Source organism: Artemia sp. Qi Xiang Cuo, chromosome 4, assembly GCF_049724085.1.
Source record: "Artemia sp. Qi Xiang Cuo chromosome 4, ASM4972408v1, whole genome shotgun sequence".
Taxonomy (NCBI): domain Eukaryota; kingdom Metazoa; phylum Arthropoda; class Branchiopoda; order Anostraca; family Artemiidae; genus Artemia; species Artemia sp. Qi Xiang Cuo.
The window spans coordinates 32,030,658-32,045,856 of NC_142797.1; the positions used below are offsets into that span (position 1 = coordinate 32,030,658).

General features: G+C 33.9%; 1 protein-coding gene across 4 annotated transcripts in view; it reads left to right on the forward strand.

Annotated features, from left to right (window-relative positions):
- LOC148953014 (cytotoxic granule associated RNA binding protein TIA1-like) overlaps nucleotides 1-13,763 on the forward strand; it is a 316,849-nt gene extending 303,086 nt beyond the window's left edge. For all 4 annotated transcript variants that reach the window (XM_089088228.1, XM_089088229.1, XM_089088230.1 and 1 more), the window contains 3 exons: nucleotides 2,068-2,258; nucleotides 8,513-8,639; nucleotides 12,690-13,763. In XM_089088228.1, the coding sequence (XP_088944354.1) occupies nucleotides 2,068-2,258; nucleotides 8,513-8,639; nucleotides 12,690-12,698 (327 nt within the window). In that variant the 3' untranslated portion in view covers nucleotides 12,699-13,763. The remainder of the gene's footprint in view (nucleotides 1-2,067; nucleotides 2,259-8,512; nucleotides 8,640-12,689) is intronic.
- The last annotated feature ends 1,436 nt before the right edge of the window (nucleotides 13,764-15,199 follow it).

The following is a 15,199-nucleotide window of genomic DNA, read 5'->3' on the forward strand; positions in this document are numbered from 1 at the left end:
ACGTTTTCATTCCTGGACGTTTATTGAACTAGACTCTCTGTCCCGTGGGATGACCTCGCTTTTGTTTATTGAACTTGTACTACTCATGTATTTTACAAAATAGCCTAATTTTGAGGAAACATTGAACTTGTGAGAAACAAAAACTTATCCCGTAATTTTACGTCTGATACCGTCAAAATGCAATAAATGAAAATTGAGAACATATATAGAAACAAAGTTAAAAGAACGGGACAAGTGTTTACAGTAACATCAAATTTAATTAAAACTGATTCAAGACTCTTGGACTCCATTTCTGTGGACAGCAAAACAAACCATAAGTCTTTAGTTACAAATAATCACAAGAAAAAGAAATGTGCAGAAATCACCACACATGGTTGGCAGTGGTGGTTTCCAACAAAGGCAATATGAGCTGAACATTCTTGGGAAGTTGCCAATTTGTAAAACTGCGGGCTTTTCTTATGGTGAGAAACTGGGGCTTGTGTAGAGAGACCAGGAAATGAGATAAGCTATTAGTGACTAATATCGAATATGACCAGAAAACTATATTTCCAAATCTTAGAAGCCGTATCGATGAGAGTCCACGTTTTACATTGTTTGGAAGTTTAGCGTCAAAGCATCTGATCTGACTCAAACCTGTTTTCTACCTTAAGGATATTCCCGAAAAATAAGTATTGAATTAACCAAAAGACAACATATAATATTTTATCTTTTGAACGCTTTATATATTTCAGGTTTTTGTGTGCTAAAAAAGAAGCAGAATTAAAAAAAAATCATCGGTATTTTAATTTTTTTTTTACGGAGTATCTTTCTTTTAAATTTGCTTCTTAATTGTTTGTTGGACTTTCAATTTGGCTTCTGAATGTTTGATATGTTACATTAGCTTAATTACTTTATAAAAATACTAAAGGTTTTTGTGTTATTTGATTCCATTTAATTTTTCCCCGACTTGCTCTAAAAATATGTTTTGTCCTTATCCTGGGGAAAGAACTAGTTAAAACAGGAAGGCCTTGAAAAGAAAGAAAAGTCAAGTTGTCGGGAAATTAAGTACAGTTTCGGTGATCTTAGTCCATGGGATATATAAAAAAGTTTATGAGTGGATTTGTCCGACGGCTGTACACAAAAGGAGTTATTTGCATTGTCTGTTGCTACTTTTAATTATATCCTGAAAAAAATCTTTTGTATCAGATGAAATATTTTAGTGTGGCTTCCGAGAAGATTTTTTTTACACTTACTTTGAAGGAAACTTCATTAATGTTGAGTAGCCTAGCTGGTAGCTTGTAAAGAATGATGCTTTACGTATTTCACTCCGTCCTATTTTCTCTCTAATCGTATTTATGACGGCTTGGAAGAAAAGGAGTAATTTGCATTGGCTATTGCAATTTTTATAGTCTCCTAAATGCAAGGTTTTTATGCCTGATTAAATATTTGAGTGTTGTCTCTACTTATTTTTCAAAGCGACTTCATTTATGTTAAGTAGCTGTGTGGGCTGTAAAATAGGATGGTTAAAATTGTTCAATCCGTTTTCTATTTCGTTCCTATGTGTATATGATATTTATTCTTCCAATTTTCGAATTGTCTCTCATAAACCTTAGAAAACGTCGCTAAATAGCAGGTCATTTGACGTTGAAGAATTGGTGATAAGTCGTCAGTGTTGTCATGTTGTTGTCACCACGAACATAATTGGCAATGTAGCCCTATTTAAAGCTGATTAATAGATATAATATGTTTTACATTTGTTTTAATCGTTTGGTCCATTAGTCAGTTTACGATATTGAAAGTATTAACATTTTTTTTTTTTTTTTTTCCTCTCTTTCTCCTCTCTCTCTCTCTCTCTCTCTCTCTCTCTCTCCTCTCTCTCCTTTCTCTCCTCTCTCCTCTCTCCTCTCTCCTCTCTCCTCTCTCCTCTCTCCTCTCTCTCTCTCTCCTCTCTCCTCTCTCTCTCTCTCTCTCTCTCTCTCTCTCTCTCTCTCTCTCTCTCTCTCTCTCTCTCTCTCTCTCTCTCTCTCTCTCTCTCTCTCTCTCTCTCTCTTGTGATTAAAATGAAGTTTTAATAGTCAATGTTTTCAGGCTTTGCCAACCAGCACAGTCTCTTCTACTGCAACTGCTACTGCGGGGCAGTACCCCTACGGCTATGGTCAGCAAAACATGGGATACTGGTACCCAGGTGCAACTGGTGCTGCGTATCCCCAAATGCAGTCACAATTCCTTCAGGGTATGCAAGGTTATGCTGCCTATGGCCAGTTCGGATACCAACCAAGGTAATACTCTATGGACTAAATGTTATTCAAAAACTATCTCTTCGATTTGTACCCAAGCTTTATCCTGGTATGATCATAGAACTTATTATTGCAGACAACTAAACTGTATAATTTTATTGAGTAAATACCATTAAACTTTGCCATTCTTGAAAAAAGGATAAAAATAGCAGTAGAAAATGTTGTTAAGCATTTGGACTTTGGGATTAGTGGTATCTCCTTAATGATATGCCTCAATTGAGTAACTTCAATGCCAAGTAGGTTTAAACTATAGAATAAGTATTTGACAACGAAGATATATACTAGGTTTGATGATAATGTATCACTTAATTAGCGGAACAAATCGTTTATGTATTTATTTGTGGCTCTGAGTATATTTTAGTAGCTCCTGACAAATCTTTTTCCGATTCAATGTATAAAATATTTTTGTCATTTGGGGTGCTAATTCATGAGGGTACCAAGTCTGGAGGGTAAAATATGAAAAAAAACGAAAGAATGATTATTGCAATTGATTCGAATCGTAAATTGAAATTAAATTAATAAATAAACGGGCTCAAAAAGTATCTATCTTCTTCGTAAAACACAGCCCTGTTTTCAAAACGCATTTCTGACGTAGTTTTGGAAAAATTGTTTTAGTTCGAAAGCTCCAAGTAGGTTTGTGCTGTCACTCCCAGGTAAGCATTTAGAGTGTCTACTGCATTTTCTTCTACATTTACAGTGTCTACTGCATTTTCGGTTAAGTTATATTCGGTGGTCTAGTTCTTGATTCTGATCTGACTTTAATCTGCAAGTTGTTATCCAAAGCTCCAACCAAGCCTGTGTCCGAGGGGGAGGGGGCCGCCGGGTTGGAAACTCCCTAAAATTTGTGTCCAGCTTGTAAAAAAGTTATAAAAATGCAAATAAACAAATTTTGATGTTTGATGAAGTTTTTTGTACTCCTCCCTCCCCCCCCCCAAAGAAAAAATCCTGGGTATGCCCATGGCTCCAATTCTGTTTTTAAATAGCTCAGTAATTATTCAATTGTTCAGACGCCCTGGCAGTTTTTTTTTGGGGGGGGGGAGGACTTGGTCTACATTCTGATTTTAACGCGTCTCAACACCTACAAACAGAATATTGACAAAAAAAAAGAAGAAGCGAACTTTTTTCCTCGTCACTAGAACCGAAGCACTTTTACTCTTTTTTTTTACAATACCTTAATCAGGTTTTTTCAATATATCTATTTGGGATACAATTTAATCAGTATTGACGAATTTTTATTTAGGGCCATTTAACTGAGATTCTTGCGATGATGAATGAAAGAATACCGATATTTTTCTAATGGCTATTAGCGTCACTATTTAAAACCATGAATCGTAGTTACCCGGCTAAAAGAATTAAGAATGAAATTCAAGTAACTACTATAACCTCTGGGTATTGTTATTGATATATGTTTTTGGTACAAATAAACCCCATATAAATAAATAGCAGGAGTCCGAGCTAGGTACCTAGAATTTCAGGAGTTGCTGTCTAGAGTCAAAAATACTAAAATTCCTGGGGTTCAAGTCAGCATCTTGAATAACCCTGAATCCAAGTTGATATTCCAACTATGCATCTTCAATTCGGATTCTTCACAATTAGGATTAATCATTTCGTCATTGAGAGGCTGAATCTCGTTTTGTTTTTGTCAGCAATGTACTAGTTTCTGTTTTTGAATATATATTTGAACCCTTAAAACCGTGTCCAAATCTTTAATGAACCAAGCTTGACCTGAAAATGAAACTGATCTAATAGATAATTTTCCGCAATTTCTGAAAACGCTAAAAATTGTGTATCGTCGATTTCATGCCTGTAGGCCGTTTCTGGCATTTTCCTAAACTTCGAAAATAATTCCTGTTTGAAATAAGTCGTTCTCCAAGGGAAGATCATCATATATATTCAGTCACAATTTAATTCTCATGACCTATACTATCCTGCTCATCCTTTGAGACGAAGTTAGCGAACGGCTTTTGATAATTGTCTTTAAATCGTGAAAATGTCAGATACGAACTTTAGGGGTGACAGTGCCTGTGTGCACGTCTACCTTTGTTCGAGAAATTTAATTTGTTGCCAAACTTTTCCTGGCATGTCTCTAGCCATTAAACTCCATGAATTGTTTAAATAAGGTGACGAAGATTAATATTATACTTAAAAAGATTAATCTACTTTTTTCTATTTTACTGTTTTTGCTGATTGGTTTCTTCCAATGATGTTTTTATCTTAATATTTTAAAAAAAAACTTTAAAAGTAAGCTAATTGCCTGTATCGAATGTCTGTATGCATGTCTGTATAGAAAAGCGTTTTTTTTTTTTTTTTTTTTTTTTGTTTTTTTTTCAAACAAGTTCTTGCGGTCTATTCATGGGCGTAGGGAACTTCAAATTTACGATAGATATTAACGAGAACTTTTCGTATGTTGGAATTTTTTGCTGGATGTTACCTGGTAGATGGTTAAAAAAGCTGGAAATAAACAGAAATTTCCAAATATCGTTTGCGATATCAACATTTACGTTTCGATCTTCAATATTGATTTTTGGTCCGATATATAGATAGGAGACTGACCCACGATTGGCTGATTTTGATTTGTTTAATTCTCTATGAGTTGATTCAGTTGAGCGATAAGAAGTTGCTGAGCATGTCAAAGCAAAAGTAACTCATTAAATACCATCCTTGAAAAAGACAATTAGAAATACTCCGACATTTTTCCACCTGGATGCCTCTCTATCAAAGTGGTCAAGAGTACCAAACCTGGGCCATCCCGGCACTGGTTCGGTCGTCTCTGCCTTAAGTTTGGCCACTGGACAAAAGAAAAAGAAAAGAGACCAGGGGAACATTAAAGCTTGTTTTTCGGCTATAAAATTAAGAAAGAATATGGTCAGCATAAAGATTTACAAAATGAATTTCATTAAGGTTTAAAAAAAATGAAGAGTATTAATTTCAAATTATACATTGACTGATCAACACCAAACGTTAGCTGATCTACTAATATTGTTGTTCTAGCTTTCAGCGGTGGCAGTTTTATTTCAACTTCTGTCTTTAAGATACAATTCATCACGTAAGTAAGCACAAAGTCTCTTGCTTCAATTATTTTCCAAAAGTGGACGTCAAGTTCTTCAGTTGCTACTTTTGATAATGATAACATTGTGAACAGAACTCCCTTTATTGCTCTTCAGCTCAATCAGAATATTATCACCAACCTTGACCATCTCAGAGTCGAGTTAGTAGTTGCTGATAGGAGGCTCGTCTTCAATGTTTATACTAGGGTCTAAAAAGCTGTTGAATGCAGGATCATCTATCTCAGAATCGTCACTCTAACTGAACCTCTTGTTGCCAGAGACACACATTTTGATTTTTAGTCTTTTCGCTAGTTTGACTTTCTTCTGTTCCAGGACTAAGGTTTTTTGGCAGATACAGCTTTTATCCTAGCAGTAATGCATTCTTTCATAGGGGTGTCAGTGAGTACTTCTGAGTTTTTCATATTTTTTTCCTGTTGATTTTTTGGGTTTGAGTTGCTTGATAAAATGCTGCAAGTAAAGCAAAGAATGAGAGGCAGTCATCCAGCCAGAAGTATTTTCTGAGCTGATCATGATGGTTCCTGGTAATGCTCCCCTGAGTAAAATTTCCGGACACTGTTTTTGTGGGGAAATAAGTAGAGGAGGGACTGTGTTCCCAACACATTAACACTAGCACAAATCGTGGTCAACTTACCTCTTTCTGCTGACATGACCTTCCCTACTTACTTCTGGCCTCGCTTTGCAATGATTTTACCAGGCTTGTGGATTTTTTCAGACCTGATTCGTCAAAACTTCCAATGTCTTGTGGTCTGAACATGTGTTTATATAGGCCTCAATCCAGGTTGTTAAAGAAAGCTCCTACACTGTGACAGTTGAAAGCAGTTGTCCGTCATAGGCTTGTACTTATTGGCGTTCTTACTGATAGAGTTTTAAGTCAATCCATAAAACCACGGTACCAATCTTTACCTGTAATTCCTCCACTGTTTCCACTACCTTTGCAGTTCCGTTATCTGGTATTTTTATGCTCTTAATAATGGCATAAATGTAGGCAAATATACACACTTCTAGGGGAATAGAGTCAAAAGCATATAAGCTATTGTTTTCAAGTAAGTTTTTAGTCTTTTTGCTTGTTCCTCAGTAAATATTGATCATGGGTTGTAACAGGGTGTAAGGAAATTCAGGTCCAGACTTTTTAGAGGGATATTCAGCTTCCCAACTTTTTTTTTATGTAGTCTTGCAGCGTTCCTCTAGGGACACCCATGGTACTTCCAGTGAATCCCATTGACTTCTTAAAGAATAAGACAGAAAAAACTGCTATTTAATTTTCTTCTGAATCGCAGCCACTTTTCTTTCTTTTCTCTTCTGTTTTACTTTTAATGATTTTATCTTGAATAAAATTTAACAGAAAAAAAAAGAACTTCAGTTCAACTACTGTTCTGACAGGATTAAACAACGCCAGAAATAATACAGTTTTGGGTATTAAGCTTGCCTTCAACCTTTAAATATGCTGTTTACACAGCTCTTACAAGCGTAGCCCACTTTTGAACACCTTGGTACGGAAAGCCAAATTTAACCTGGGTATTGAAGCCGAACATGGGAGGTCACTATCCCACAGGATGAAAAAACACTAACAGGAAACTGGTGAAGATGGCACGTCTCGGAAGCTGCCAAAAACAGGCAAATAATAGGAGAATACAATGTGAGTTTTTAATAGGAGAATACAATGTGAGTTTTCTAGTATTCGTAATTAGGCGTAGGCTTTCAGACAAAATTGAACAAAATTCCAGAGTTAATCACCATAAAACCTGATCCAATCTGAAATTTTTGGTAAAAGTATTAATTAAGGTCAGATTTTTTAAAAAAAATACACTGCAATCTGTCAGAGCGTTTATAATCCACCAGAAGCCCCATAAGTTTTTGTATTGAAACTGTTTGCTTTGGCTAGACGTGGGCCAGTCTCCCCTTTACCAATATTAATATTTAATTTTGCCCAACTGTAAACTTTTGAGTTGAATTCTTAGAAGAAGCTGTAATCTAGCCATAATGTGATTTGTGTCAAATTGCTTTTGTGGTGTTTATGTTTTCTGGAAATTGGAAGTAGGATAGTGGGTCTCTTATGTTATACTGTTGTAGGAAAAGTAGAACATGGAAAATGTTAAAGGCCGAGTTTTAGGGAAATATAGAATGACTAGTTTCTAAAGACCTATATTCAAAGGACCTCAGGAAGTATTAGTAAGATCCCTCCCCCCTCCTTCACAGAAGCGGCTGCCCCCCCCCCCCCTACACAAGATGCTGCCTACGCCCATGGGTCTATTGATCCCCTTGTTGTAAGAGAGAGAAAATTCTATTGGTGATCAATTAGGGATCAATGATTCAAAGGATAGACAAAGGCTTTCATTCGGTTTCTAAAAAAATTTCTGTCTTTAAAACTAACCTTTATTAAAGGTACCGTTTCTCTAATGCCTTGTTCCTTAACAATTTCTTTCTGTTTATATTGGTTCGGTTGATATTTTTGGTTGTATTATTGGTTAACATTCTTCATTATATATTGTTGGTTTATATTGGTCTATTGTCATTTTCCTTTTTGCAACTGTCACGTGTCCTCATACTCTCTAATTGTTGAATGTCTAATATTTTATTTTTAATATATGTAAGTTATGATCTATATGTTCCATGATTTTAGATATTGTACTTCTTAAATACATCTAAATAAGTACCAAAAAATGCCTCTTGAACCCATCCTACTTCTATTCGTACCTAAAAAAGCGCGAATGTCTAAGATTTTTTCAATGGTTGTTTCAAAATTATGAAGTTTTGGGCAATACCACACTTTCGTCAGTGTTGCAACATTGAACCGTGAAAACAAGCAGAACTAATTGGTTAAATTTGACAAACGTTTTCGTCCGTAAAATTCAAACTGCAATGTGTTGATTCCCAAAGACAACCCCACCGTCAAAGGGAAGCTGCACTTTCTTAAGCTGTTTAGTGCCATAGGTTTTTAGCTTATTTTTTCGCCAATTTCTCACTCACGTTTCATTTTATTTGAATTGGGATTCTAGTAAGAATTTGATTAAGTCTAGGCTGGAGATTCCATTTTACAATAATCCATAGGGCTATTGGACATACATTGGGCTAAAGGTGTCTTATTTTTCATTCAACTATCTTCAAGGATAAACCCAGCTTGTGTACACGCAGAAAATAAATTTTGTATTTATTTATTACTTATTTTAGTATGCCCATCGCTGGTGGATGGCAAGGAGTTAGTCCACAAGGCCAGCAAAGTGGTCAGCAAATCGCTAACCAAGCTCAGGGAACGCAACCTGGTAATGTAATGGCATACTCCCTACAACAGTTCCAGGTAATAATAAATTACTTAGTGTTTTATCTAAGATAGATCACAGCTTACCGCCTTAGCAAATTTGATATTTTGTGTTTTACTCCCTACAACAGTTCCAGGTAATAATAAATTACTTGGTGTTTTATCTAAGATAGATCACAGCTTACCGCCTTAGCAAATTTTATATTTTGTGTTTTATAGAATCATGTAGCGAAATTCTCCTGAGGGGATAGCTCGTGGCCTGATGCTCCCTCCCCCCATGTTCGGAGTCCACCAATGGGAAGCAATGAGGAACGCTTTGATTGAAGCCATAGTAGCTGGTGTTAGAGACAATGACATTACATTAGGGGGCATTGTATTTGACAATCCCAGCTAAACTCTGTCTACTAACGTTGTTCATAGCCCTTAAACGGTATTAAAGTCTATTTAGCCAAGTTGGTTTTTATGTCAATAGTTTGTCACTGTACGAAATAATTTTTAAATTGCAGCTCAACATAAAGAAAGTTTTTATATTGATTTAATTTTCACCTAACATGTAAAGCAAGTTTTAGTTTAAAAACATTATTTACTGGTTAAGAAAGAATGATTAATTTGTTATTTTGAATTGTTGGCCTTTTTTGGCAATAAACCTCTTTTCAGCTATTAATGAGCTCCTTGCTGTTAATTCCAAACTCGCCTCTGTTTTTTTTTTTGCAAAAGAAAGAAAAAAAAGATTATTGATTGATCTAAGTATTTGTCGAAGTCGATTTCTTGTGAAAAATGAAGGAATCTTGTAAGTTACAATTTGACATAAAAGTCAATTTATTACTTAGAAAGAGACAGTAACTCCACTTTCAATGTTACGCAATATATAATACCATATTAGTATTATCACGTAGCCTTCATGTTAACGGTGGTAAATTAGGTGGCAAATGAGGTTGGTCAAAGGAAGATAAAAGTTAATTTTTATTTGGAGGAATCCATATATTTTGAAAAAAAAAAGAAAGAACAAGAGGAAAATATTTAAGAGTAAGATAAAAACTACACTATGGGAAGATCCTACAAAAATCATTCTGTCAAAGGAATGATGATGTTTTTTTGTTTTTCTTTCAGTGTTGCCAATCCTTGGGATTTGTCTTAAACATTGAAATTTCTGGTCTGAGCTTGGAATCTTGGGAAAAATATATATAGTAAATAGTGCCCTCAAAAATTATATTAAGTATATACATTATTATTAAATATTTTGAGATTATTTTTCAAACCTTGGTGAGTTTTGCAAATGAATTTTAATAAGGTATTGATAAATTCTCAGTGGCAGTCTGGTAGCATTTCAAATAGTAAAAATATTTTACCAAGATACAAAAGTTTTTGTCTATTTAGGCAAATAAGCATATTTTTCCCTTTTTAGAAATTTGAACCATTTATAGGCCAGTTCGATCAAGTCCGTAAGGTGAATAGTATAGAAATTTCAAAATAATGTTTTATTTCGAAATTTTCTTAAATTTATAGTTATTTCTAAAACTCTATTTTCTAAAATTTATTGCTGATAACATTCGTTTGAGAAGACTTTGTAGAAATGTTTTGTTTTGTACGAATGTGAACCATTCATAGGCCATTTTGATCAAACATATAAAACCAGTAATGGAGAAAATTCAAAAATAAGATTCGGTTTGGTTTTGCATATTTTTTACTAATCATCGACTGGGGGAAATGTTTAGACGTTTCTGGGAGTTTGCTTATATGTATAAGCATACATAATACTCTTAAGTGCGTTAGAATGGACTTTTTATCAGTTAATTTAGGTTTTTAAGGTTTATATTTTCTCTGCAAGTTTTTGGCATGTTATTATCGTTATTCTAAGGTTTTAATGTTTCACCGTAAGACGACAATTTTGATATCATTCAGTATCTTAGATCCTGCTTTATACATCTATCGAATTGGGCATTGCTTTACTCTCTTTTATTATTAAAAACACGCTGAAAACACGACATTCGAAGTTAGGGGAAAATTTTCTAGATTTTAAACGACTTTAGATCATACTTCAAAAAAAAATTTCTAAGTGATATTGTAATTCTGCCTCGGTGAGTGGATAAATTTGAAACTAATAATTCCAGTCATAAAAGTATCTCATATTTTTCATACAAATTGCAGCTGGAGGCCTGTTGCAAAATTGAATGTTTCTTAGGTAATATCATAGTATAAATATTAAACAGTAGCGAAAATTTCTCTACTCTCCATTAAAGATTTTTGGGACACATCAGTCGCACACCTTTCTTCATGACTCCGCCTTCGCTCACGTGCAATGACAAATTTTTAGCCCATTGCGATGGGATTGTGGGAGCCCTGTTGTTCTAACGCATTGGTAACTTCCCTTTTCGCGCGCTGTGATGTGCCCCATTTCTAAAGCAAATTTTCAAAAAATTCGCTACTGTTTAATATTTAAACTGTAGGTAAATATAAGCCTTGATCACATCAAATTATAAAGAGAGAATTTTTTTCTTTAGCAAAGGAGTGTTTTTCTGTTTTTTTGTACTAATCCTTGTTTTTTAAGCATAAGCTTGTCATTATGAAGTTAAAACCAATCAAGCGGTATTAGCGCTGAAAGTGCGAAAAAATTTAAAAGTGGACTAGGTCGAATTTTTATCAAAAGGTCCATAAATAAGGTAAAAAATGCACCTACTTTTATTGCCAAAACTAGCGTCTAGCCGTGGTATTTTTTTATAGTTTCATAGTTGTACAAAACGTAAAAATTTTGTTTCTTGTTTTGTTCGAAATAAAGCTAAGGCCTCCAGCCCAGTTTTTAGACTGTTCTTATTGTCTCCTGACATAAATTTCGCTTTTGGCTCGTTAATGAAAAGAAAGAATGCTCATAAAAATTCCAAACATTCTTCAGGTCATTATTGTATTGAATAGCTTTTCTCTGATTTAAATGTCCATTCTTGTCTATTCATTTAAATTAACTAATGATGATGAATGATAAGGAAATATTTCATGTACTATAGTTGTCTAAATTTGTCAAATGGTGTTGTAAATTGTTCTTTTTATCCAAAATCAAAGGGTTTACTTGTCGTCAGTATGTCCACTATCCCCAAATTTTCCCGTTTCCTCGAATTTCTTAGGAGGAACAGTGGGTTGTCTGGAGTAATCTTGAAATTTAGGGTTGAGAAAAATTAACATCTTTTGAAATAAAGTTTTTCTTTCTTTTTTTTTTGTCTCTTGATTGTTTTATAAATAAAATTATTGCGTATTTTAGCCGCACATGTTTCTTAGACCTTAATGACTAGCCATTTTTGTATATTTCGTTCTTTTTTTCTCTCTTAATATATTATTTCTTCTTCTTCAATGTCCATGTATTCATGAATCTTAAAATTTGGCGAGATTTCCCAAGAGTGTTTTCTTGAGTCTTAATCGACTAACATGGGCTCCTGCAAACATGGGCTGGTTCAGTGTTTTTTTCTTCTTCTTCCTTGCTGAAATAAACAAGACATAAACGAAAAAGAAATAAGCAACTGTTTTTGCTATTTGCAAAATTTGGCATTTTTTTTTAGCAAGAAAAACAGACTTTTCTGACCTTTATTACGTTCGATTTTTTTTTTTTCAGGCTTATTAGGTATCTTTAGTTTTACCTAAACTAAAGATACCTTTGATTTCTGTTTGTATAGATTGACCCGTAGTGTGATTTTGTAGAGACTTTCAAACTAATGTATTGATAGATCTAAAAAATTTACTGTTTTCTCCTGGGCTAGAGAGTTGTGGGGAATGGGGTTCCTCTTACACTTCTTGATAAACTCATTAGGATCATTATGGCAACATGGTAGTCACTATTTAGAATTCAAATTCTTGTGGACCTTTTTTCTTCTTCTGTTTTATTATTTCAAATTTTAAATTAATTTTATACATTCATTATTGAGTGTACTATTTTGGTTACTTTTATCTAGCCCTTGTTTCCTCTAGATTAATTGGGAGTTTCCTTATAAGGTAGGAGACACTCTTAGAGTTTAGTAACCTCCATAAGAATTTACTATTTATGTTTTTTCCTATATTTTAAAATAGAAAAGAGTTGAATTTCTATTAACACCTTCTTTTTTCCAGGCTCAGTGACGATTTTAGTTATTCATCATTTTCATCAAGAGTATGGTCACGGTGAAAAACACGGACACACAAATGTAGTGTTTAATTACAAAGAAGTTTTTTTTTAAGAAATGTGTAGACAAATGTTTTTTTTTCTGGTAAAATGGTTATAGTTGTATGGATGTTTTCATGTGCTAAACAAATAGGGAGGAAAGTTTTTATACAAGAATTGTTTGTAAAAAAAGAAGAAAAAAAAGCATACTTTTGTACCCTGTGTTTAAAAGAAATATATGTTAACTAGTACTGTACTAGCGATGGAAAAAGCAATTGGGCTCTTTTGATGTGTTATAAATTGCTTAGCTTCATTGATACACCACCTTACTCCCCTCCCCCATTAGGCGCATATATTATAAACCAATGTTTATAAAGGTTTAATTAGTAATTTTGCAGGTTATTAATTGAGACTGATGTGTAGTTATTAGCTATTGTACAAATACGTATCTGGTAAACAAATTCAATCTATCTTTGTTTTGGCAATATTAAATAATGTAAATTTAAACAATTCTTTTTCGACTTTTTTAATGATCGAGTGGATTGCTTAAGATCTTTAAACATATGTTTTGTTCATTTGCTAATTTACATATTGCAATGTTTGATTACCAGATATGGAAAAGAGGCTATACATTCTTAAACAAAAGCTGTGATTTTTTTTTTATTTATTTTCTCTTTTTGAATATATAGCCTCTTGCTGTAGAAGTTGTTATAGTGTTAATTCCATCTTTTCATGGTGATAATCTGGCATTTTGTTGGAATAAGTCTCTTTGGAATAAGATTTGAGATGCTTGAAATTGCGTTTTTATAGAAAGAGAAATATTTTTACAACTGTTAATTAAGAGCAGATAATATTTTTGAGATAATGTTTTAATTTTATTGTCATTTGTTTGATTTGGAATTAACAGTTATAACATTTTAGGAAAACAGGATAATTATAAAAATTAGGTTATAATGTAATCTACTCTGATTTAGAGATATTTTGCAGAAATGATGTGTGTATCCGAACTGATCCGTGGAATAATAAATGATTTGTTTAAAAAATGTGTTTTCCTTTAATATGTAAATCTAGGGTTATTTTTTGTTTCTCTAGATATTGTCTAGGGCTTTTTATTAGGACTCTAAGTTTTTTTTTTTTTTTTTTTGGCATTGATTTTTCCAAAGACAAAAGATGAATGCACGGCACTGTATGCACTTTTATCGCGTACATGCAACGTTAATTATGACCAAATTCGGCAAATTGATTTTTCATATACAGTTTGTCATCCAAATCCATTCGCGAAACTCAAAATCCTCAGCAGTCTCTTATATTATAATACCAAAACGATTCTCGTTTTTTTTTTTTTTTTTTTTTTTTTTTCAGAAAGTATTTCTACGCAGAGTCATACTCGTCAAAAATGGAGTACAATAGATGTTTGGAAAAAACAAATAAAATGAGGGGGGGGGGGAATGAGGGAATTAAGAAAATCACCCTCGTTTTGGTTTCTTAATTATTTTTTCTTTTTTCTTGTTTTGTCGAACGTCATGTATATGCAACGTGGTCTCAGAAGGTATTTATATTGACGTATTTAAGAATATTCACATTAATTTTTCTCTTTTTTACGCATATTAATCAGCAATAAAATCAGTATTATAACTAATTTCTCCCTTAAAGTGAAAATTTTACCTATTTTTCAATAGATGTATGTACACAAAGACCGCGACATTTCATGAATAGGGCTCCCTCTTATCTGAGCTTTTAAATTCATATATAAACAGTTTGTTTTTTTCGATCTACCATCTAGGGTTACCAGTCCAAAACAACAATAATCCTGTAGAGGAAAGAAAAAATAATAGCTTCAAAAAGTTTTGCATTGACGAACGCTTCTCTGTGCAATCACCAGACTTCTGAATACGCAATATTCTCTTATGAATTGCATATTGTTACAATGTTCCTATAAACTTCACAGTTAATATACTTGCTATTGGTTTCCTTGCAGAAGAAGGCAAGGATTACAATAGAACACCTTTCAGAGTTTGACAATAGCGGAACCGATTAAAGCTTGCCTTATTTATTTCCTTTTTTTATCAGATTTCAGGGCACCGTCGTCTGACGATATGCTGCTAGCATCTTTTCCAAGGCCGTATCTAGGATTTTTGTTCGGGGGTGGGGGGGGGGGATTCAGAAAAAAACATTAAAAACGCATTCTAACTGGGTTTCTGTGCAATTTTATTGCGCTTTTACGGGCCGAGCAAACTTTTTTGGGGGGTTAACCCCCCCCCCCCCTTGAATACGGCCTTGATCTTTCTCATTTTTATGTTTTACATTTCGCTTTTTATGTCCTATTTTCAGATACTAAGGCCAAAAAGAAAATTCCCCTGTTGTGAGCGTTCCTGACTAGAAGGATTATGACGGGTAGATCCCATATGCTTAGCTCTGCCAGGTATGAGCTACGACTGCTCTTCCATGGGCGCCCATAAGCTGAATTCCAGGGGGGGGG